Consider the following 24,740-nt stretch of genomic DNA (forward strand, 5'->3'; position numbering starts at 1 on the left):
TTAGTTTCGGCCAACTGTGGTTACAGTTTTTTACAATCTTACAATATGATTAAAAACCTATCTCTGGATAAATGGCAAAACATGTTATGAACTGGAATAATGCCAATTTATTTTAAAAAAGGCAGCAAAAAAACAAACCCAGACTTTAAATTGAAATACTGAAATTGGTATTTCAGAGTATTAAATACTGGGTGAATTAATGCCATTTGTATGACACGTGTAGGTTTTGGAAGGAAATGGACTTTAAGTATTTGTAATAAAATGAAAGTGATAAAACTAAAATAGGCTGAAACTTTAAGTTAAGTGGTTGAGATTTACTTTCAGGACAGTTAAAGCCATCAGAAACAAGTTTAATTATTCACTGTTGAAGAGAAAGTGCATCTGGGGTTAAATGTCAAAAGATATCTAGGATTTCTCAGAGATTCTATCACAGATAGCTACATCCTGATCATCTTTTGTTGCCAGATGAATACAGGATTCTTGTAGATATGCGCTGGAACAAGCAGTACCTGGATATCTTAGCCAACAAGTGCAACTTTGAGGATGAGGAGCGATACATGGAATTCCTGGAGGCTCTGAATGCGGTTGCCAACAGGTATGTCGATGGAATCCTACTTGCTATGTGCAGTTAAAGTAAAGTAAACGCACATTCAGCCTGGATCATTGGTTTGTGTGGTAGGATCGTTCTGATGATGGACAGAGAGGAGAGGTCCGTCATCTGCTCCTGTGCCGTCAACCTGTCTGCTCAGAACAGTGCTATGAGAATAGCCACAGCCTTCAGTAAAGGTACGCACAACAACACAATGATTCTTTATTCTCCGTACAACTGTGTTAGAATATCAGGCTAGAAGAAAGATGTCCTCTCTTTATAGGGACTGTGGATATTGGTCACCTTCCCCACCCAGTGCTGATGCACCTGCGGACCTTCTTTGACCTGTGGGACTTATTCACCCTGCAGGCTGTGCAGAACGGACAGCCGTATATATCAGACCACATCATGTTTGAGGTCAGAAGTCATTCTTAATCTTCTCTTTACAAACGCTTTTTAATATTTAGTATTGCAGCTGTATTACTTTCACTACTGCTTGGAACTTTTCACTAAATACTAAATAATGAAATTGAAGCGAGTAGTCTGGCTGAGCAGAGATAATACTAAACCTCAAATTACTTCACAATATAGACCAGGGGTGTCAAACTCATTTTATTTCGGAGAAACAATTTCACCTCAAGCGGACCAGACCAGTAAGATAATAGCATAATAACATATAAGTATATATACAAGTAACGACAACTCTAGATTTTTTTTCTGTTTGTTTTAGTACAAAGAAGAACAGGTAGATTAAGTGAATGTTTATAATTAATAAATAAACTATCTGGCCTGAAACCTCCAGAGCAGCCTGAGGGCAACGGTGGCAGGAAAAACTCCCTTTTAACAGGAAGAAACATTGAGCAGAACCCAGTTCATATGGAGGGACCCATCTGCTGAAGGAAACAGATAAACAAACTTCTAAAGGAAACGCGTAGAATCTAATTAATACAGCATATAGATGATGTGATAGTTTGAGTCTCATCCACTAACATGGAGGAGGTGGAGCCGATGACCTATACTGCAGTCAGACACCAGGGGGAGCTCTATGTCCCTAACTTTCTTACAGCCCTGTCCTAGTAATGTCTGTTTGGGTTTTTAGATCTTGCAGCTGCTGCAGTGGCTTGATCGTTTCTGGGATGTGTGCAGCATGCTGCCGGCCGACTCGCAGGGCATCTCTGTGCTGTCTCTGCACTGGCAGTGGGTGCAGAAACACCTCATCCTCCGACTGCCTCAGCTGCTGCTGGGAGACGCTGATGGCACTCTCGAGTAAGCACTTTTATCTAGTTATCACTTCTATCGTAGCGTTTTTGTTTTTTTGTTTTTTTTTTGTTTATTAACAATTTAGAATTAATTTCCTTATTTACATTTGCTGATATGTTTTTTATATGGTTTATATTGCACAACGTTCATTAGACATTTTTTTTTTCGTGTTCATGTTTAACCTTTCAATTACTCTGCTGTAATGCAGGGGCCACCAGGAGCTGCAGTCAGTCTCAGCAGCCATCCAAACTGTACTGTCCACCCCAGTGTCTGTGGCCACAGCTCTGAAGGGCATTCAGAAAACCCTGGGGAAAGCTCTACCTTACAAGGTGTGGAGACACATCACCAGAGTCTTGCAACGTTTGCAAACATTGCAAATATTTACGCGTCATTACCATATTGTTTTCATATTTTTTATGGAACTATAAAAATTTGGGGCCACCCATGAGAAAAAAATTAGAAGAGATAAATTTTCGTGCATTTCGAGAAAAAAGTCTATGTTGACCTTTTGACACTATAACAACCGGTGCTTGTGACCGCTTCTACAAAATGTTGTGCAGGTAGTTAGATGAAGTGGTTTATTTATTTATTTTGCTTGTGTGGCTTATCCTTTGGAACAGTCACAGCTTTTGGTGCAGTCTCTTCAAAATCCTAATACTGATAACAACACTGTGTGTGAGCTAAAAGAGAAAGCATTTCTTTGTTACTAAAGCTTAATTATAGTTTCACAAAGTATTACCACTTCATCTAACTGCCTGCACGGCATTTTGTAGAAGCAGTTACATTTGTTGTTATAGTCTCAAAGGATCAACTTTATTTACGACATTGTATTTCGACTTTTTTCTCGAAATGTGTGTGAAAGAAAATCTACCTCCTCTCATTTTTTCCCTCAGGGTGGCCCTAATGCTCTTCTGTATTTTTTGTGAAATAAATCCAAGGAAGAAAAGCTAGTTGGTGTAACACTTGTCACTCACCGCATATGTGAGACTAAAACACACCCATCTTATTCATCAGCTGGAGTCTGTGGCTGAGTGTGCATCTCGGCTCAGGCTCCTGAGTAAAGCTCTGGATGTGAGTGATCTGAGGCTGGACGGCACCACGGGTCCGAGGAGGCGAGAGCTGGTCCGGCTCCAGGGTGCTGGACTGGGCCTGGATGTCAAAGAGAGTCTCCTGGAAGCCTGGGGTCTAGTTCTGCTGGCTAACACCCAGCTGGATCCGCAGAAATCTGGTGAGCTTTTGCCACAGTCTTACCTGTAAACCTCGTCAGTGATGTTTGGATCATTTTCATCATCGTCCTCACATTCAGTCACTGGGATTTTGCCATTAAAAATGAGATGTGCTCAGAGGAAAATTGTTTATAATTTATTGACACATTGTTCTTTTAACAGGTAGACAAAACTGGTCTTTACGTGTTATTTTTTGTTGGGAACAAGGGGTCAGCATTTAACTCCCATTTGTTGCACCATAGTGGCATTAAGGATAAAAACTTCAGGGGTTATAATGACAAGACAGACTGGAAATTTTCAGTTGCGGAGCTTAATATTTAATGAGATTATCAGTTTTTTGGGAACCAGCACCAAAGCAGCAGTAAAACACCCAGAGCCTGCATTGGAACAAGTCAGCTGTAAAAGTTAAATTGTCTTGTATTATGTGGTTTTCAGTTGTAGGGCCTATGTTCTGCTCCTCTTCTAAGCAATATGTGAAATAGTGATCATTATGTCATGATTATTCACTGTATCATGTGGCGTTAACGTCCCTCAGGGGTGCTGGAAAGGTTGCTTTTGAGTGTGGAGCAGCAGGAGTGTCAGATGATGTCCAGAGGCCTCCTGGAGGTCTCTTCCATGTCAGAGGGGGACGAACCAACAGATGGGCTCCACCTGGCCAGAGAGGAGGTGCAACAGCTAAGCCGCAGGGCCCAGCTCTGGCCTCTGATGGAGGAGTTGGCTATACTCAACCAGCTGCGACTCAGCACAGACCTGCTGTACCTGGCTCTTTCCTCTGGGTAATACCCTCAGTTTCCCCCTAGTGTAAAAGCAAAAAAAAAACATCTTCATGTTGCTGATGTTCTGTGAACTCTTCATGATGACCTGCAGTGACCAGGAAGCTGAGGACTGCTTACGTCGGGAGCTCTCCAGACACCTTCGTTTCTGTCTCCAGTCCACGCCGATGAATGTCAGCCAGCTCCAGCTACTGTGGTTCCTGCTCAGCAGTGACAAGGCTAGTATTTCATTTTTTTTGGTTTTATTTATTTATTTTTAAGGACATCACAGCTAATTTGCCGATCACGGTCCGGTAGGAAACTTAGACCGGTGTGATCTTGTCACTAAAACTCTTAACAAAAACAGAGAATGGAACCAACAGCCTTCTTTTAAAATTGGTTACATCCCTAGAAGACGGGAAAGGGATCACAATTTCAAATAGCATACACTTGACCGAGGGGTCTAAGACACAGGATATTTAGTGCTGCACATAATTTAAGAAGAGGAACTTTAATTGTCATTGCACACAAGTTTTTTTTTGGCAGCAATCTCTAGTAACAGCTTACGGATAAGGTGTTCATGAAGGTGATAAATATATTTATATATATATATATATTTATATTTAAATCCACAATATATAATAAGGTAGTATTTCAGATGGCATTTGAAAGGGTAAACGTTCCATCAGCAGCCTTTTCACAGCTGTGGGGGGAAAAAATTCAACCTCTGGTGGTTCTCCTCTTCAGCCAGCAGAGGAGCTGTCCTTCGTGTGGTGTGAACTGTTGTCAGAGGCCCTGGCTGCCCTGTGGACCTGCAGTGTGACCTCAGACACTGACCGCTGGCTAAAATGGGAGCCTCTGAGTCCTGAAACTCAACCAAGACCAAAACTACACCAGGGAGCAGATAACGTGGTACAGGCTGTTAATATCTTCAGAACTACTAATTAGCAACACTGCTACTTAATACTGATACCGATTGCTTTAACTTTTTGTGATGTGATTTTCAGGGTCCAGCCTTGCTCAGTAAGGCAGTGTGGTCACATTGCATGCTGGGGGTGCTTAGCAGTGGTCACACTGGTGGTCGTCAGGATCCGTCAGGAGCAGCCCTCTTTGCCCTCTCCAGTGTCACCCTTGAGGAGTGGAAAGAGAGAATCCAGCAGCTCCAAGACGTTTCTGCTGTGTTGTGGGACAATATGGCCTTCCATGCCCTGGCGGAATTCAGGTATGTTAAAACACCCTTCACCAGGACCAGGATGTACACCGATAGGCATAACATTATGACAAGGGAAGTCAATAAATTTGACTACCTTTTGATAATTCTGCTGGGAAACTTTTGGACGTGGTATTCATGTGTATGTCACTAACACATGTACCACCTATCTAGACCAGACACACCGTCAACCCATAGCAACACTCCCTGATGCCCCCATTAACAACATTATGTTACCAGACACCAGAGGACACCCTCAGAAGGACCATGTCCATTCTCTGATGAGTCACAACTGTTTTGGAGGCACAAGGGAGACATACACAATGTTAGGAAGGTGGTCATGATGTTATGATTGATTGGTGTGCATGCCGATTCATAATCTAACCGGCTGACCCAATTTCATTAACACAACATCTTAGGAATACCTCAAGGAAATTTCTTCACATTTGGCGCAAACCACTTGAATTCCACATTTCAAATTTAGTGGTCAAAGATCATTATGGTCAATATTTTGACCATAATTCAATTAATCTAAATTGTATGTCCATGTATAGTAGATTAAAATAAAAACTGATGAATTCTAATACTCAACCCACACAGTGTGTGACAGATAGATGTCAGCTGCAGCTTGACTAGTCACTTGAGGCAGACAACGTCAAGGTATTAACTGTAGTTTGGATTTGACTCATCAGGGGTACAGACTTCAGGCTCCAGGGTGCAGTTCTGCGTCGGCAGCTCCAGAGCATGGCCGATCTGCTGCCACCCAGCCTGCAGGAGGGCTTCATGGAGAGCTGTGAGAGCCTCGTGGAAGACCCCGACCCTCTCATTGCTGCTCAGGAGATCCAAACAGTCTTCAGGGACTTCCTGCCTCGAAACCTGCTCCCAGACAGCCTGGTGGATGTCTGCATCACCTGCCTGCAGCAGTATGTCCAAAGCAAAGTCCAGGGCTCCAGCACGTTGTCTCGCTCTGGAGTCTTCTGGGTCAACATGGGCCTTTTGCAGATCAAAATGTGGACACCGCAGACCATCTTTGACCCAGCTGTCAAAAGGGCCTACAAACTCAACTACGCTCAGCAGGAGGTCAGACACCACTACCTTTAAAAAAAGAGTCTCCCTATTGTGTGCTTAAATGCATGCACACTATAAATACAACATACATTTGAGTTAATTCAACTGATGACATTTTAGTTTGTGATCACTTTACAACAGATGGACTTCTGACTTGAGGCCTTTTGTCATGAAATCTTAAAATCCTTTTAAACTGAGGATAATGTAAAACATTTTTATTGTTCACAACAAGTTCAGTTAACTCGGTCAAACTACCTTTTTTATACAGTGCAGGAAGAGAACATATGCGTTTGTCACTAACCTGCAATTTAGGCTTCTGCATGCAAGAGCTGTGATCCACTTACTAGAAGAGTGTTTCCGCTTTAGTATTTCTGTCTGCTTCTCCATCTCTGCAATTTTCAAATTGATTGTTTTGGATCAGTAAAGAACTGGAAAGGATAACAGAGGAGGTACAGAGATACAAACATTAAATTTGGGCGAAATTTCGGTCAAAATTTCTGTGAAAGTTTCAGTCGCCATTGTTGAAAGTGAAGTAGGAAGTAGAAACAAAAATTAGCCCGACTAGCAAAAAAGAAACAGCACCAACTAGCATTTATACAGAGTAAATCTGACTTAAATGAAATAGTAATTGGTACAACATTGTCTCTATTATTCAAAAACACTGTCCCTGTGTGTCTGTTACAGCTAGCCCTACTGCAGGAGGAGTGGAGAGGGCGGAGCCTGTCATCTCAGCTGATGACCGGAGCAGAGCTGGAAGAGAGCAGCACCACTGATGGCTTCCAGCATCCTCGAATCAGGTCAGAGCCAGATGCTGGAAACACAATTTGCACCTTATTAAAAAAACAGTTGAGCATTCAATTCCAATTCATCTCCTACATGCCATCCTGTCTCTCTCTACTGTCAAGCTAGCTAATAAAGGCATCGCCTAAAACATTACTTCTGTGTGACTTTGCTTGCTTTTTTTTTTAAAAAAAAAAAGTTTTATTCAGTTTCTCTTTTGGTACATTGGTTTGTTAAGATGATCATAGATGGGCTCTTCCAATCCAACATTGACTAAAAAACTGTCACGACGAGAGAACTCAGTTCTTATCTATTTCTATATCTATTATCTACTGCTGCAATTTCCCCATTGTGGGACAAATAAAGTTCTTTCTAATTCAAATTCTACTAAAACGTACACAAGAGGCAACTTGTTGATTGGTCTGGTACCTGACTTGTGCTTGTAGGTATCTGTGGATCCGCATGCAGCAAGTGAAGGAGCAGATAGCCGAGCTGTCCAGGAAGCAGGCCTGTCGCCCTCGTGAAGCCCAGTATGGTCGACTCTTCCAGGAGCTCCAGCATTACCTCTGCAGTATTGGCCAGACGTCAGCTGTGGAGGACTTGTTGTCCCACCTGCTGAAGGCTCTGCAGGGGTCTTCCTCCAGATCCAGATCAGCAATCCAGGCCCTCTTGAAGGAGGAGGCTGTGTGGCAGAACTCCCAGCAGCGCTTCTGTCAGAGGCTTCTGGAGGACTACCCACTGTACCCTGATGTAGTTGGGCCAGTGAGAACCGGTATTCTCCAGCTTCGTTATGGCATGAGGCTGGTGGCCTCCCAGGTGGCCAGCTCGCTCACTCCTGTGCCTGGTCTTCCGAAACTGGTGTCCTGCCTGCTGGCCTTCCCTTCCATGTCCCCCATCCTGCCGTCCTACCTGGCCCGGGCAGACTTTCTGTGCACCAGGACTTGTAAGGACATTCTGGGCAGCCTGGTGAAGCTTCTGCCTCAGCAGGATGTTGAGCATGTGCTCCCACGGTCTTCCACCCTGCTCCTCAATGCTCTACTTTATGTACAGTGCCACACACTGTCCACAGGAGTGTTCAGCCAGGATGCGTGCACCCTCTTCAGACACATCTGTCAGGTCAGAGCTTGGATCAGGAGCTTGGATCTAGTTACCTTTTATGCAATAACTTAAATCATTCATTAAATCTAAAACAGGATCTTTCTTTCTCTGTCAGAGAACCGGGGTTATATTCCTAACCTTAGCTTTCTGTTACAAATTTTGAACTAAAAACCATGCTGCTTCTGTCTCTGTTGTGATCCACCTCAGGCTCTGGTGAACGAGTGGGATGAACAGGAAAGGCTGAAGAGGGAGCGGGAGCAAATGGAAGCCAGCCTGTACTGCAGCCGCAGCCAACTACATGGCTCAGGACTGACCGAGGACGAGCAGGATGAGAGGGACTTCAGGAAGCAGTTTCCTCTGTTCAGCAAGGTATTCCCATATAGCTGTTGGAGAATGATTAAAGGGACAAGTGTGTTCAGGTAGTGCACCATTGTCATTGACACCATAATCATGGTCGACACGCCACAATTATAGAGAGGCAGAAAGTAGCACCAGCGTGGAAGACGAGCAACAAACGGCAAAAAAAAAAAAAAAAAAAAATCAGGTTACCTCTACACTATATTTAGAATGTTATCATAGGGAACTGGTGCAGTTATCTATTATCTCTTCAGAACCACCAAAGACAGTAACTTTACCTCACAGAACACAGGAGTTGTTGGCTTGAATATATGTTAATAAGTAAGGATGTTTTGGGAGAAAAACTTTTGCATACCATCAGTGTATTCTTCCAATATTATGGAAATCTATATAAACCTCTTGTGTGCCATGTTCACATTTTGAACTGTTACTGCCTCTAGAGACAAGGTCAGAGATCAGTGTCAAAATAATTCACACTGTGAATGTCTGCACACAGCTTACTACATCTGTATATCCATTCTGTTCTGTGCTATATGTCCATACCTTATCCAGGACTTTGAAGACATCATGTCCCAGCCAACTCTGGAAGGTCCAGCAGACAAGGAGCTGGAGGGGAAGGAAGACAAATCCCAGGAGCAGTCTCATGAGACGGGCTCCCTGTGTCCGGCTGACATGAACACAGTGGTCCAGGTGCACCAGCAACTGTGTCTGGGATATGGCAAGTCACTGTGGTTCCAGAGCACAGCACCAGCCAATCGCAGCAAAGAACACATCAAAGCTCTGGTCTCCTCCTTCCAGATCGCTTCCCCTGTGATATCGCATTTCTATCATCTGATTGGTTAGTAATTTTGTCTTTTTTCCATCACATTTATAACACATTTCTTTCTAGTAACAAAGTTACTCACACATCACATTTCCTCCACAGATTCAGAACTGGATCCACAGCTGACTGGCAGCAAATTGCTGCTCTCGGCACTGCTGCAGAACACCGTGCACGGCTCAGGGGGTGTCGATGGCCTGGCTGTCACACCCGAAGGGCCGTATGACTTCTACAAAGAGCCCAACATGAGCGAGGCCCGGCTTGGTCTTCCTGTTCTGCAACAACTGTGTGTGGCAGTAAAGCAGAGACTAGAGGACTGGCCAGAGCACCCTGTTCTTGTAGAGGTCGGTTAGCAAGTTTCTGTGTCATCTACATGATATAACTTACATGACGCAACAAACTTAAGTGGCATAAGATAAATTCTACATACCATCAAACAATAGAAAATGTGGTAGTGGAATGGAATATGGGACACTTATTACAGAATAATAGTTCTATTAATATAAATTAGTGCAGCTTCTATGATCTCATCTCACCGATGCCAGCTGGTGTGTAGTCATTAAATATGGCATTTCCGGCTCCATTCCTTTCAAACAGCCGTTCAGAAGACTGACTCATTTTGATATTTATTTATCGACATAAGAACTGTTAAAGGGTAAGATCTGGATTAGAATCATTCAAACTTATACATCTCACAAATACATATTCTCTCTGTGAGATATGTGAGTCTGTCTATACAGAGACATACTGTATTTATTGTGTGAGAAATTTATTATATGCTGGTTCACGGCCATGCTCACCACTGTATCAGCTCCCTCATCATCTCAAAGCAAAGCAGGACCTTCTGTAACTTGGTTCACTAGATTAGATTCATTTGTGAACATCACATCTGTAGTAATCATGTTTGTGTGTGCAGCTGATTGTGGTGATCGAGAGGATCTTGGCTTTCAGTCTAGCCAGCCCACTGGCCAAGTTTCTGAATGGTCTGGAGATCTTGCTCAGTAAAGCACAGGTGAGATGCCTCATAGTCCGTCCATGATCACAGTTCATGATCCTTTTAAAGGAAAATAAACGACTGATCAACACTGTATTTCAAATGCTATTAATAATGCCAAAGATTATCTAACCACACTTTTCTTTGCTCATCAGGACTGGGAGAATAACGCTAGCCGCTCAGTCTCTCTGCGGAAGGAGCTGGAACCGGTCACACAGCTCATTATCCAGTGGCGCAAACTCGAGCTCAAGTAAGACAAAGGGAGATTATTGGTATAGTGTCTCACTTTTAAGACACAAACTAGTCATTAACCTGCCTTGTGTTTTTCTCAGCGTTGAGAAATACTGCAATGGGAATATATATGATGCTTACCTCTGTTCTGTCACTTCTGTGTTGTAGTTGTTGGTCAAGCAGTCTGGACAACGCTATGAAGCGGCACACTGAGAAATCCACCCACCACTGGTTCTCTATCTACCAGCTGGTTGAGAAGTATCTGGAGGAACAAAGGGGCGATGCTGTTACAGGTACATACAGGCTCAGAGTGTGTGGAGACTTTGACCAAGTGATGATCCAGATGTTTATAATATTAAAAATAGAAATGTTTCAACTGCTTTACTGCAGAAAAACTAAGAAGCTGAGTCATTCTCCTTCTAATAATAAAGAACATGTGTTGAGCAGTGATCGCTCACTACTGCAACTTAACTAACCAGAAAGAAAATGTAGCACATTTAAAACTGTATCCAGCATTAGAACAAGTGTGCAGGAGTGAAAAAAAAAATCCACTCCTGCTTTGTTCTGCTATTTCCATCCTATCCAGGTGAGGAGGTGGAATGCCTCTCCCTGTCCTCAGTGTCTGCCACGCTACGCAGCTTCATGGAGAGCTCCACCCTGGGCGAGTTCCACACACGCCTGGCCATGCTGCTCAGTTTCCACTGCCACGTCCTGCTGGTCCCCAACCAGCCCGGACAAGGTCAGTCGTCACTACTTTGTTGTCCTCTCCACAAGCAGTCTTCATCCTCTGTTAAGATTAAAAGTGCTGGCAGACAAGATCTGCTGGTATTTCTCCGTTGCACTCCTATCAAAGCCCACTGTACATCAGCTTATTCCTGCTGTGCTCTGAGCCATTGCACAAAAATTTTATTGTGATGTAAATCTAAATGACAAGTGAAGTCCGTCTAAGTCTTAAGTCTAAGTCTGAAAATACATTTGAACTGCGACCTACAGTACAGTGGCAGATCTCAACATGGTAGTATCTTGCTTCTAGTCTGCACCTTTGATACAGGAATGACATACTAACTGTGGACCTGTTTTGCAGAGCCTCTGTCCAGTCTTCTGTGGAACCTGCACAAATATTACAGCCAATTCTCTGAATGCATTCAGACCAAGATCACTCAGCTCCGACAGCCCATTGAGAAGGAGCTCAAGGTATGCGTCTTATATCATGGCTCTGAAACCTTATTCAGACATGCTGGATTAAAGACTTAAATTAATTTGTGTGGTCTGCCGTGACGTGAATTCTTCTTCTTCCCAGGACTTTGTCAAGATCTCCAAGTGGAATGATGTCAGTTTCTGGTCCATCAAACAGTCTGTGGAGAAGACACATCGGTAGGCTCTGAACTAGCAGTAGCACCTTTATGCTTTACATTTACCTCCACCAATTCCGGATCGATTGCTCTGTCAACTCATTCATGCCAATGCTCTTCTTCCAGCACTCTTTTCAAGTTTGTCAAGAAGTTTGAAGAGGCTCTCAGTGGTCCAAGCGTTCCTGCTCTAGTGGAACAGGGAACTGACGCAAGCTTGGACAGCGTGGACACCAACCCAGAGGAAACTCCTATCCATCGGGTTCACCGGGCTCTAAAGAGCACCCTGCCTGGAAAGGGCAAAGATCTGCGGGTACAGGTCTCATAAAACACTGTTAAAGGAGGGATGGAGAGTATATTGGCTGAAGGATGATGAGGTTAGAGCTGCCAGGTAGGAGGACTAGAAGAAGACCAAAGAGGGTGTCTACAGATGTGGTGAGGGAGGACATGGAGGTAGCTGGTGTGAGAGAAAAGGCTACTGAGTGTAGGGAAAGATTGACTGTGGTGACCTCTGAAGGCAACAGCTGAAAGAAAAAGAAGATGAATATATTTAAGCATTTCTACTGAGCCTAAATGATTTAAATTTTTTTCTCACTGAGCTGTCTTGCGCATTTCAGAACGAGAGCCCAGAAGAAGGGGTCGAAGCGTCCTCTCTTCAGGGACGCCTGCCTCATCTGTCCAGGAAAATGAAGAAGCTCTGCATTCAGCTGGTGAAGAAAAACCCAGCGCCCGAACTGGCTGAAGACCTGGACTACTTCACCGGTAAGAAAGCAATTTGTTATAGTCTATCAGATATTACTGCTAGACATTTAGATTCCAGTCAGCAGCTAGTGGTAAATAATTAATTCATACTGTATTGATCCCTGAGGGGAAATTATGTTCCTGCTGTTTGACCCATCCATTTGTTCATACAGTTGTGTGTACAGTTGGAGCAGTGGGCTGCAGCCCACGGTGGGTGCGCCCGGGCAGCAAATTGGGTGCTTGCTCAGGACACCACAGCCATGGAGAGGGCGGTGGGCGAACCTGTGACCCTTTGGTCCCTAAGCTGTGCCTCTAACCACTCCTCCTCTACTTGTTTATAAATTTTCTACACTTAAGTCAAAGTATAGAGGAAACTGAACTGGACAGAAAAATACATTTATTAAATTGGGATCAAATAAAAGTGGTTATCCCAATATTATGGATAAAAAAACAGCAAAATTAAACTGCTCACAGGGTCCTATCATATTGATGCTCTGTACCTCAGTAGACAGCTTTCCTGTGTAATGTGATGTGGTTAATCACTGCAGCGATAAGTGTTATGTTCAGGAATACTTTTAGGCTCTTTTCATGAGTTCCAGTCAGTCCTGGTGTCATGTGTTCCCACTGTGGGCTCACAATAATATGCTCAGTTTGCAGATCAATTTCAGCCATATCAGACCTGTGTTACCTTGCTGCTAATAACAGCAAGATAAAGAAGAACTCTGCAAAGCTGCTTCCATTGATTAATTGCTTCAAACCCTCCAATATTAATTCGGCCTTCTTCTCATTTTTCCAGGCGAGGTCATCAGCAACCTGCGGGATCTTCAGAGCCTCACTGTCGACACGTCAGCAGAAAAAGAGAAGCAGAAGGCTGAGGTCAAGCACATCCTTCAGCAGAAGCAGAGAGCTTTGTCTGACCTGTTCAAGATGCTCTCAGAAATAGGTGTGCCTCTTCTCAGATTTGCACTTTTTGTTCACGTGTGCTGTTCATTATGAATAAATGTCCTACTCATATCATTGTCCCGTTAAGGTCTGTCGTACCGCAAAGGCCTGGTGTGGAACAGGACAGAAGACCCAGAAAAAACCCTGTGTATGCTTCCACTCGAGATGACCACCGCGCTCTCTGCTGTCAAGAAACAAAAGCAGGCTGAGAGCATGTAAGAAGACCCTGTTCATAGTGGCACTCACACCTGACTGAAGCTGGGTTTATCATGCTATATTTTTTCATAACCTACTGCCAGATGTTATCTTTGGTTAAGAATGTCAGCTGTTGAATGTCACCTCTTGTAGGGACAAAAAAATAAAACAAATAGAAACAAAAGATAATATATTAATCATAAAAAAATAGCTTTGCACAAAGCTTATGGTGCCCAATATCTACTGTTTTTATTAGCTAAATGTAGATAGATAGTTGTATAACTGAAGTTACGGAGAGTCTTCTCTACTGGTGTTAGAGTTATGTTTGGTTAGCATTTGCCATACCCCCAACAATAATGGGATAAATGATTTGTGTAAATGACCCTTGTGCCATATAATTCAGTTCAATTCAATTCAATTCAATTCAATTCAATTCAATTCAATTCAATTCAATTCAATTCAATTCAATTCAATCTATATAGCGTCAATAACAATACAAATTGTCTCAAGATGCTATACAAAAACCGGCCTGAGGACACTGAGTAATATGATCTCTCTTGCTAATTCTGTCAGTGCTGTAGTGTTTTGAATCAATTGAAGGCTTTTTAAAGAGCTATTTGGACAACCAGACAATAATGACCTACAATAACCTAGCCTGAAAGACACAAATGCATGAACTAGTTTTTCAGCGTCTCTCTGAGAAAGGATGTTACTTAATTTGATGATATTACGCAGGTGAACGAAAGCAGTCCTGGTAACCTTCTTTATGTGAGAATTAAAGGGCATATCCTGGTCAAATATAACACCAAGGTTATTCACAGTAGTACTTGAGGCCACGGTAATGCCATCCAAAGAAACCAAGTGAATAGATAATGATTCTCTGTGTTTAGGGCCAAATACAATGATTTCAGTTTTGTCTGATTTTAAAAGTAGAAAATTACAGGTCATGCCAGCCTTTATGTTTTTAAGGCATGCTTGGAGTTTAACCAGCTGTGTAGTTTCATCTGGATTCATGGTTAAATATAGCTGGGTATCATCTGCGTGGAAATGGAAGTTTATCCTGTGCATGCTAATAATATTGCCGAAGGGAAGCATGGTCCTAGCATAGAACCCTGAGGAACTCCATAGCTTACTTTGGTATATATATAGAAGAATCGTTGTTTACATGGACAAACTGGAATTTGCCTGGAAGTCTAATGCAGTTCTTGTAACCTCGATCACACTTTCAAGTCTCTGTAGTAGATTACTGTGATCAACTGTGTCACATGCAGCACTAAGATCTAGCAGGACAAGTATAGAGACAAGTCCATCGTCTGAAGCCATGAGGAGATCATTGGTAACTTTAACCAGAGCCGTTTCTGTACTATGATGAACTCTAAAACCTGACTGAAATTCTTCAAACAAACCATTCCTGTTTAAATGCTCACACAACTGATTGACAACAACCCTTTCTAAAACGTTAGCCTATAGCTGGCTAAAACATCTGGGTCAGGAGTAGGTTTTTTAAGTAAAGGTTTAATTATAGCAGTTTAAAATACTGGGGCATATATCCTGTTAATAAAGATAGGTTTATCTGATTAATATGGAGATATTAATTAAAGGAAAAACCTCCTTGAGAAATTTAGTTGGGATGGGTTCTAGAAGACAAGTTGATGGTTGATGAGATGCTTCAATTACTGAAGTGAACTCAGGAATATCAATTAGAAAGAAGGAGTCCAAGTATTGATTAGGTCCTACAGAGGCTTCCAATCCAACTGTACTTACATCTTTGATAGCTGTTGGATGCCTTGAATTTTAAGAAATCTGGGGAATAATATGCTTTTCTAATCTAGAGGGTTTTTTTATAAGTTGTTGAACTATATTTCCAGACTATGTGAGCTTCTTCAGAATTACTGGAATACCAAATTCTTTCCAACTTTTGAACTACCTGCTTTGAACTGGGCAACTGTGAATTGTACCATGGAGCTACCCTCCTCCGATTTATCTTTCTGTTTCAGAGGAGCAACTAAATTTAAAGTTGTATTTAGGGATGCTATAGTGCTATCAACAAAATAATCCATTTGTGTCGGAGTTAAATTGTGGTGGCTGTCATCCACATTATTTACATAAGGCAATGAGGTGAACGATGAAGTAATTAACTCCTTGTATCTACTTACAGCATCATCAGTGTCTATCAAGTGTCTATCATAACAAAATGTCTTTCCAATTTCAGGGTAATCTATTATTGTAAATTCAAATGTTAAAGCTAAGACTGTCACTGCAAACATAAACATGAATGTTAAAGTCACCTACTATATTGACTTTATCTGTTCGAAGCACTAAATCACATGGAAACCCACAGAATTCATCTAAACATTCCGAGTAGGAGCAGGTGGGCAGTACACCACAACAAAAATAATTTGTTTTTGTGTTTTCCAGTCTGGATGAGGAAGACTAAGAGTAAGACTTTCAAATGAATTAAAGCTTTGCTTGTGTCTAGGATTAATAGATAAATCAGAGTGGAAGATTGCTGCCACTCCTCCGCAGGTCACAGTGACTGTACTAGACTTTATTTTTGTATTAATTTTACGATAAATACAGTATACACAAGCTACACTCATATGGTTTCTACTCTGTAATACTCTTTAACTCCTTCTTCTGCATTCTTGATCTTTTAGGTTGTTTACAGAGTTGTTGACTGCATGGGATGGATGTCAGAAGTACTTCTACCGGTCGTGGGCTAGGGTAATGGCCCAGCATACTGCTCTCCAGCACTCCGCCAAGGTGAGAAATGGATACCGATTGTCTAATATAGAAATCACCTAATATGGATTTTTTTAGGGCCAATACCGATGCCATCTTTTTGACATCAGCCTTGACCAATACGTGCTGCCGAATTTTTTGAGCCAATACTGGTTTTTCTCTCTCAGTTTACATTATAAAAAGGACGTAATGATAACTAATGTTATAATGTTAAATGTTAAATGTTAAAGTCTCGATTTAACCAAAAACCTAAACACTTATTGAACATTTATTATATAATATTTAATGCTCATATATATATATAAAATAAACAGTCAAAAGAGGTAAAGCACAAGCATTTTCCAGCTTGCATGCACAGGTCCACAGGGTCTCCAGCAGCACGGGGCCGACAGATATATTGGTCAGTTCCTAGTCTAGTCCTCAGTATTGAATGAAGGTGAAGTCTTAAGCTGAATAGATGTTTCTGTGTGTGTTTAACCCTGTAGTCTGAATTATGCATGTGTGTGTTGCTGTCTGGTTATAGGAGCTGGGTCTGGGGAACATAGAGCGTTGCAGAGGGTTTACCTCCCACCTTTTCAAGCTGCTCCTCAGGCAGAGGCAACGACTGGCCAAGCTCACCGAGCAGTGGGTTCATCTCAGGTTAGTTGCTGATCTGACACAGTGGGTTCACTGTGACATCTTGGAAAACAAAACATGATCACTTCATTGTGTTATACTGTCAGGTATAACTTGGTGTAGAATTTTCTCAGAATTAGCATACTGTATAAATTCTTGGGTTTTGGACAGTTTATTCATGTCCTAGTGGACAATTGTGTCAAATGTCCTCAGATTTTCCTGATGTATTACAAAAACAGGACAGACTTGATAGAGTCTCCACTAATACGGTTTCATAACAATCCCAATATCACATAGGTTTCCCTTTTGCCAACAAAACAGCCCTCATCCATTGAGGCAAGGTCTCCAGTAAAGCTCTGATGGTGTGCTGTTGTATCTGGAATCAAGACATCAGCAGCAAATCACAAGTTGCGAAGTTGGACCTCTGTGTGTGAAAAATACATCCCACAGACCCTCGATTTCACTGACATCTGGGGAATTAGTAGGCCTAGTCAACACCTCAGTTTTGTTGTAGTGCTTCTCAAACCCTTCCTGAATCTTTCTTGCTATATGGTGGTGTGCATTGTCCTGCTGAAATTAGCCACTGCCATAAGGAAATGCTGTTTCCATTAAGTGGTGTGAATGGTAAAAGTGCAGCGGAACAAAAGAGCCATAGTTTCAGAGATGCTTTTGCCCAGTCATCCAACCATCCAAATTTATCAAAGTTGCTCAGATCTTTCCCGTTGCACATTTTTCCTTCAACTATTTTTCTATATCCCGAGGTTATCCCGAGGCCTGCATTACTGTAACATGTCTCATTGTCTTTTTTGTGGCATCTCCAAATCCAGGAGTCTAACAAACAATGTCCAGGACATCAAGCTCCACATCCAGAGCCACAGTGAAGACCAGGACTGCCTCCTCCCACCCCAGGCCTCTCTCCAGGACTGGGTATTAAGAGGCCAGGTACTGGCAGCCCAGTGTACCACCCTGTTCCAGCAGTTGGCCTGGCTGCTGCAGTGTTGTCCTGAAGACCCACAGAAGAAGGAAGAGGAGGCTAGTAGCTGCAAGCAGCACACCCTGAGATGCCCTTCCCCACTGGCAGCCCAACGCCAACCCCCAGGCTGCCTGATGAGGAGGGGGGACGCCGCTTGGTGCCAGCTCTACCAGCATGTCACTGGAATGCTGAAGCAGAGCGAGAGCCTGAAGATGGAGTTGGACTCTGTGGCACGTCAGGCCTCGGAGAGCGTACTCTACACATGGTATAACCGCATCGCTTGAGTTCACTTGAAATCTGAAGAAGCAGTAACAAAAAAGAATGAGCATCCTAACCATGTTGTTGTCGTTTTCTATAGGAGCTACTTTACTACTTGCTGCGTTTCTTATGATCGGCTAGAGGCCGTGGTGGCACAGATTCCCACAGTGGAGCAGCTCTTTACCCCGGCCATGTGTGTCGGCAGTGCAGACAGCCAGCCAGCCATAACCAAGAGCTTGCAATATGTCAGAGGACAAGTGCAGGCTGACATCACCGAGTTCACAGCCTGGAAGACCCAGCTGCTCTCACTGGGACACCATCACACAGGTAAATGAGCAGTCACACTAATGCTTAATATTAATTCAGATATTACTGCTAGACATCCTGAGAGACAAGCTCTTTGACCTGTTAGGCTTTAAATTACTGCTAGGGCCTCCTACACTCTCTTTGAACTACCGGTAATAGGTTTTCTGCATGCATGAATACAACCTGTTTACTAAACCTAGGTACTAAACCTAACCAGAAGCTAAGACAAGAAAACAAAATACAGAATTAGTTTATTTTATTATCATTATTATTTCCTTCACAGATCAGCAGTCTGCCTTCTGTTCCGAGTTCTCTGTCGAGATGGAGGCAAACATCAACACAGTGCTGTGTGCTGTCCAGACACTTGTGAAGAGAAAGGAGGGGAAGGAGCAGCAGGGAGAGGGGGACGTCAAGAGAGGTGAGGAGGAAGCAGTCAAAGCAAGCAGTGATCCCCAACTGTACTCGAATATGAATTCATTCCATTGTAAATCATTGCATGCAGCTGATTTACTGCTTCTTTCCATTGAAATATACACCTATCATTGACCATCTTGTGACAATTCAATGTTTTGCTGGAACCCAGAGGCCCTCACTAACAACATTACGTTGTCAGACACCACAGGACACCCTCAAAAGGTCCATGTCAGTTCTCTGATGAGTCACAACTGATTTGGACACACAAAGGAGGCCTAGACAATATTAGGAAGGTGGTCATAATGTTGATGATGATGTCTGATCGGTGAACATCAGAGTTGCACAGAAACCTTGCAGTTCAGATTAATGTCTTCAGCCAACGTATTATCGCGTTACCGGTGCTAGTCTGTTCATTTGCCTCATTCCTGGATTACTCAAAATTTTGATCCTTGTCAGGTCCCACTTTTTTAGAATGACAGTTCATAAAAGCCGTTTGGAATTTACTGACCAACTGATGCAGGTTAAATATAAGTCATGTAAGTCACAATATCAAAAAAAGATCTCTTTTCTTTATAGATTAAGATCCAAAAGAATGTGTAAAAGCTTTAAAAGGTGTATAAATTATGGTGCCTACTAAGAAAGGAAAAGAATAGAAATTGATAGAATGCTTTGCTGTCATTGTACACAGCACTATGAAATTTAAAGCGCAGACCTCAAATGTAAAATAAACACATCTAAATTTTTTTTAAGCGAAAGCAAAATTTTAGCCAGTAATACCCAAGTTTCCCTCAAAACTATAATATGTGTACATTTGAGTGTGAATGGTTGTCTGTGTCTATGTATTAGCTTTATGTGAGAGGCTTGACCTGTCCAGGGTCCACCCCACCTCTTGACCAGTGACAGCTGGGATAGCTTCCAGGAATAAGTTATCCTGTCCAAATTAGATCTTAACTATTTTGTAGCCACATTTTAAGTTTCATGGCATTTATTCACAGTTGGAATATTTTTTTAAGAGTACCTTTAACCACACGTAAGCGACTAAGGTGACTTCTAAACGGTTTCAGCTGTCGCTTCTTCATTAGATACACAAGAACATAACAACTGCACTGACACCGTGTCTCAACATTTCATTGAAGGCTGACCTTTTTCATTCCTGACAACTTGGTTTTTTATTGCTGTTACTGGATGTTTCAGAGAGCGCTGAAGAAGAGGAGGACGAGACTGAGGAGGCAACAGAGGACCTGCTGAAGCCTGGTCACCTGACTCGACTCCTGGAGGAGGAGCTGGAAGCTGAGGTGGAGGCTCTTTGTCTGGGAGATATTACTGCTGGGCTGAAGAGGCTGCTGAGCTGCCTGAAGACAAGAAGAGACTCCTGTCAGCCACTGCAGCTCAAGGTACCATCAACACAGGCAAACACACTGCCTGGCTCAAAAAATGTCACCACCTGGTTTTAACTAAGCAAATAGGTACAAGCCTTCTATTTGAAAATTACTGCATGGGTGATTATCTCTCAGCTGGCAACAGTTTATCTAACCCCAACTGATGCAATGAGTAGCTTCTCATTTCTTAAAGAACCATGTGGAAAATATGTTGTTTTGTTTGAGAAGGGTCAAATCATTGGCATGCATCAAGCAGAGAAAACATCCAAGGAGGTTGAAGCAGAAATTACTTAAACTGGGTTAAGAACTGTCCAACGCATTAGTACAAACTGGAGGATATTGTGGAACCATCATCTTCCAGGAAGAAATGTGTTTGGAAAAAAATCCTGAATGATCATGATTAGCGATCTCTTAAATATTTGCTGAAATCATATAGAAGAAAAACAACAGTAGAACTCATGGTTAATAGTGAAAGTAAGAGCACTTCCACATGTACAGTGTGAAGTTAACTCAAGGGATTGTGACTGAACAGCTGTGTAGCCTTAAGAAAACCACTAATCAGTGAGGCTAACCAGACAAAAGGCTTCAGTCTGGTAGGGAGCATAAAGATTGGACTCTGGAGCAATGGAAGAAAGTTGTGTGGTCTGATGAGTCCAGATTTACCCTGTTCCAGAGTGATGTGGCGTCAGGGTAAGAAGAGAGGCAGAAGAAGTAATGCCAACCAAATATTAGTGTGTAACCTTTTTATTGGTGGTGACTTTTTTTTGGCCAGGCTGTGTAGGTGTGTTTTTAAATCTCACAAAGGAATGAAGTGTACATTTCAACAAGCCAGTTCATTTTCTTGTATTAATGTGTAGTATAAGACTACTTGCTTCTTGATGAAGTGTGTGTATATTACTGGAAGTGAAAATGTGTCAGCATGTGTTTGTTTCTCTGCTGGTTGGTGTATGTGTTCAGGAGATAAACAGAGCATGCAGGATGTTGGTGTGTCTGGAGCCTTTGCTGGATATCTACTCCGACCTGGTACGTTACTACCTGGCTGTGTCACTGGGAGCACATAGGAGCACAGGCAAACTGCTGTCTGTTCTGGCCAGCATCTTCACAGAGCTCGCTCAGAAGGTACACTCCTTTAAATATGATAAATACGGTCAGTATAGTGAGTGAGGTCATTTGGGACAAGCTAACAGTCGTTGTGACTTCTTCTTCAGGGTTTCTGCCTGCCTCAAGAACTGATGGCTGGTGGAGACGGAGAAGGAGCCACGGAGTTTCACGATTACGAGGGAGGTGGCATAGGAGAGGGTGAGGGCACCAAAGATGTCAGTGACAAGATCGAGAATGAAGACCAGGTAATGAAAGACCCTGAGATTAATGCTATAGCTGTGATGTCTGGGTATTGTTCTAGTTGATGGTAAGACACATTGCACACTGAGAATTAGAATGAATTGTTGGCAAATGTCAAATGTCAATAATCCACATAAAAATAAGAAAAACTAATTTTCATGGTAAAAGTTCCAAAATCTCAGCAAATATAAAGTTAGTAGGACACAGCTCACGGGTGGCAAAAGGCAAAATATATTCACCCCACAGAGCAAGTGCCACAAAATGACAAAGTTTACATTATTGTCTCCCACAAAATAATATATGGCCTGCCTGGTCGAGACATGGGATCTGCACATAAACTGCAACAAGTTTTTTTTTTGTCATGAGAGCATCAATGCCTTCTGCTTCCTGTTCAGGTGGAGGACACTTTGCAAGAGGGTCAAGAAAAAGAAGAACAGCAACAAAAAGACAACATCAAGTCAGAAGACAACGCCATTGAGATGTCAGAGGACTTTGACGGCCAGATGCACGATGGGGATGAGAAAGAACCTGGTTAGTTTTACAAGGAGGAAGATGTATCCTCTGTAGCCCACGGAAGGTAGCACGAGAACCAGGGGAGCAACAGAATGTTAGGAATTGATGTTTTTCCCTCACAGAATGACAGCAGTCTTCTGAAGAAGGAAAAACTTTCCCAAAATTCAGTTAATTTTTAATACAAAAGGGTTCAGAGAATACCTTAACACGTGATCTTAAATACTCTTGGGACTAAATCATCTTTAAGATTCAAAGGTTGGAATAAATACAACCAAACCAAGCAACTACAAATCAGTTTGATTAAAGGGCCTAAGATCTTTTAGGTTACAGAACCCACAGATCTCAAGCTGTCTCTCGAGATACATGTTAGCCCCAGGTGTGAACATGTGTGCCTAAAACTGGTTACCTGTGATCTGATCCCTCAGGATGCATATTTAATCTCAGTAGATTCCTTTCCTCCGGGGCGACAGCTGAGTGCATTTTCCTCTTATATTTGTAGGTGATGATGAAGAGTCGGAGAAAGAGGACGAGGAGGAGCTGGACAAAAAGATGGGTGACTTGGGAGAAGGCCACACAGAGACTCTTGATGAGAGGATGTGGGGTGATGATGATGATGAGGAGCATGAAGGAAGTGACGAGGAGGAGTCTGGCCAGGGCATGGACCAGGTACAGCCACAGCCTTAATATCAGGAAGCTATATGAGGCACTTTCGTAGAGCAGTAGTTAACAGTACATTACAGTAAATTATTAGTTAAACCAGTTTGCCTGTCTAACCTAATTTTCTGTCACCACTGCATGTATTCTCTCAGGGTGAATCAGAGCTAGTAGCCAAAGATGACAACCTGGATGCGGCAGACCCCAGTAAGGACAAGAAGAATCAGGACAAAGATGAACAGATGGACGAGGAGAAGACAGACAAGATCAATGAACAAGGAGATGAGGTAATATTCACAGAACTGAAGGCATCAGCAGATACTCTTAAAACATACTTATAAACTTTCAAAGAATTTGGAAATACAACAAACAGACATGGGGTCAGAGAACACTGCACCTACTGACACTGGTTTTAAAATATTCAACTGCAAATTTGATGCAACAAACAACAATGCCACACCAGTTTACACATAGTAGTACTAGGCAGCCTCTCAGTTTCTGGCATTTCTGTAAGGTTTGCCTAATCTGCCATGTCTAATCTGGACATCTTGCCTCTTCCTCAGAGGGAGTTTGACGAGAATGAGGTGGACCCATACCATGGTCAGCAGGACAAGAGGTGCGAACCCGAGTCCATGGATCTGCCAGAGGATCTCAACCTGGACCAGGATGACGATGAGGCTGGAGATGATGGGGAGGGCGAGGGTGAAGGTGAGACCTGCTACAGTCACGCTGAAGAACAGTTTTATCAGCTAGTTTTAAGTAGATGAATGTACAGAAGGTAAAATAAGTATTAAACACGTCACAATTTTTCACAGTAAACATATTTCTAAAGGTGCTATTGACATGAAATTTTCCACAGGTGTTGATAACAACCCAAGTAACCCATACATAGAAAGAAACCAAAACAAATAAGTTCAGAAATTGTCACAGTCATGTGTGATAATGTAAAACAGATGGAAAAAGTATTAAACACGCTTACTGATATTTATTTAATACTTTGTACAAAAGCCTTTGTTGGTAATGAAGCTTCAAGATGTCTCCTGTATGGAGAAACTATTGCTCAGGTGTAATTTTGGCCCATTCTTCCACACAAACAGTCTTTAAATCTTGAAGGTTCCGTGGGCCTTTTCTATGAACTCTGATTTTTGGTTCTTTCCATAGATTTTCAGTTGGATTCAAGTCAGGTGATTGGCTGGTCCATTCTAGCAGCTTTATTTTCTTTCTCTGAAGCTAGTTGAGAGTTTCCTTGGCTCTGTGTTTGGGATCATTGTCTTGCTGAAATGTCCACCCTCGTTTCATCTTCTTCATTCTGGTAGATGGCAGCAGATTTTTCTCAAGAATGTCTCGGTACATTTTACCATTCATCCTCCCTTCAATAATATGAATTTTGCCAGTACCATATGCAGAAACACAACCCCACACCATGATGTTCCACCTCCATACTTCACTGTCGGTATGGTGTTTTGGGGGTGATGTGTAGTTTATTTTGACCTCCAAACATGGTGTGTGTTATGGCATCCAAAGAGCTCAGTTTTGCTCTCATCTGACCAGACTATGTTCTCCCAGTATTTTACAGGCTTGTCCAAATGTTGTGCAGCAAACTTTAAATGAGCTTCAACATGCTTTTTTTTCAGAAATGGAGTCTTGCGTGGTGAGCGTGCATACATGCCATGGCCGTTGAGTGCATTGCTTATTGTTTTCTTTGAAACAATTGTACCTGCTAATTCCAGGTCTTTCTGAAGCACTCCACAATTGGTCTCTTCTGATAATTCTTTTCACTCCTCTGTCAAAAATCTTGTGAGGAGCACCAGTTTATGGTCGAATGATGTTCTTTCCCAACAGTGCTCACTGGAACATTCAGAAGTGTATAAATCCTTCTGGAACCAATGCCATCAGAATGTTTTGGAACAATAAGGTTGTGAAGGTCTTTAGA

The 24,740-nt window shown here is 42.4% G+C and overlaps 1 protein-coding gene across 2 annotated transcripts in view; it reads left to right on the forward strand.

The window, feature by feature from the left end:
- Positions 1–24,740, forward strand: part of mdn1 (midasin AAA ATPase 1) — a 66,752-nt gene that overhangs the window by 31,171 nt on the left and 10,841 nt on the right. The window contains exons 51-88 of one of the 2 annotated variants that reach the window (XM_047573091.1): positions 466–595; positions 680–786; positions 873–1,006; positions 1,689–1,855; positions 2,058–2,178; positions 2,864–3,077; positions 3,611–3,851; positions 3,943–4,066; positions 4,575–4,739; positions 4,835–5,049; positions 5,730–6,117; positions 6,790–6,902; positions 7,332–8,001; positions 8,191–8,352; positions 8,893–9,178; positions 9,266–9,504; positions 10,077–10,172; positions 10,310–10,404; positions 10,554–10,678; positions 10,972–11,124; positions 11,470–11,579; positions 11,686–11,759; positions 11,864–12,053; positions 12,352–12,496; positions 13,272–13,418; positions 13,506–13,632; positions 16,270–16,375; positions 16,878–16,993; positions 17,797–18,207; positions 18,301–18,527; positions 18,790–18,924; positions 20,115–20,314; positions 21,257–21,418; positions 21,508–21,645; positions 22,036–22,171; positions 22,653–22,819; positions 22,963–23,094; positions 23,371–23,515. In XM_047573091.1, coding sequence (XP_047429047.1) covers positions 466–595; positions 680–786; positions 873–1,006; positions 1,689–1,855; positions 2,058–2,178; positions 2,864–3,077; positions 3,611–3,851; positions 3,943–4,066; positions 4,575–4,739; positions 4,835–5,049; positions 5,730–6,117; positions 6,790–6,902; positions 7,332–8,001; positions 8,191–8,352; positions 8,893–9,178; positions 9,266–9,504; positions 10,077–10,172; positions 10,310–10,404; positions 10,554–10,678; positions 10,972–11,124; positions 11,470–11,579; positions 11,686–11,759; positions 11,864–12,053; positions 12,352–12,496; positions 13,272–13,418; positions 13,506–13,632; positions 16,270–16,375; positions 16,878–16,993; positions 17,797–18,207; positions 18,301–18,527; positions 18,790–18,924; positions 20,115–20,314; positions 21,257–21,418; positions 21,508–21,645; positions 22,036–22,171; positions 22,653–22,819; positions 22,963–23,094; positions 23,371–23,515 — 6,813 coding nt within the window. The remainder of the gene's footprint in view (positions 1–465; positions 596–679; positions 787–872; positions 1,007–1,688; positions 1,856–2,057; positions 2,179–2,863; positions 3,078–3,610; positions 3,852–3,942; positions 4,067–4,574; positions 4,740–4,834; positions 5,050–5,729; positions 6,118–6,789; positions 6,903–7,331; positions 8,002–8,190; positions 8,353–8,892; positions 9,179–9,265; positions 9,505–10,076; positions 10,173–10,309; positions 10,405–10,553; positions 10,679–10,971; positions 11,125–11,469; positions 11,580–11,685; positions 11,760–11,863; positions 12,054–12,351; positions 12,497–13,271; positions 13,419–13,505; positions 13,633–16,269; positions 16,376–16,877; positions 16,994–17,796; positions 18,208–18,300; positions 18,528–18,789; positions 18,925–20,114; positions 20,315–21,256; positions 21,419–21,507; positions 21,646–22,035; positions 22,172–22,652; positions 22,820–22,962; positions 23,095–23,370; positions 23,516–24,740) is intronic. The other variant, XM_047573092.1, reaches the window with a different exon arrangement.

This window comes from Mugil cephalus, chromosome 21 (genome assembly GCF_022458985.1).
Source record: "Mugil cephalus isolate CIBA_MC_2020 chromosome 21, CIBA_Mcephalus_1.1, whole genome shotgun sequence".
Classification (NCBI taxonomy): domain Eukaryota; kingdom Metazoa; phylum Chordata; class Actinopteri; order Mugiliformes; family Mugilidae; genus Mugil; species Mugil cephalus.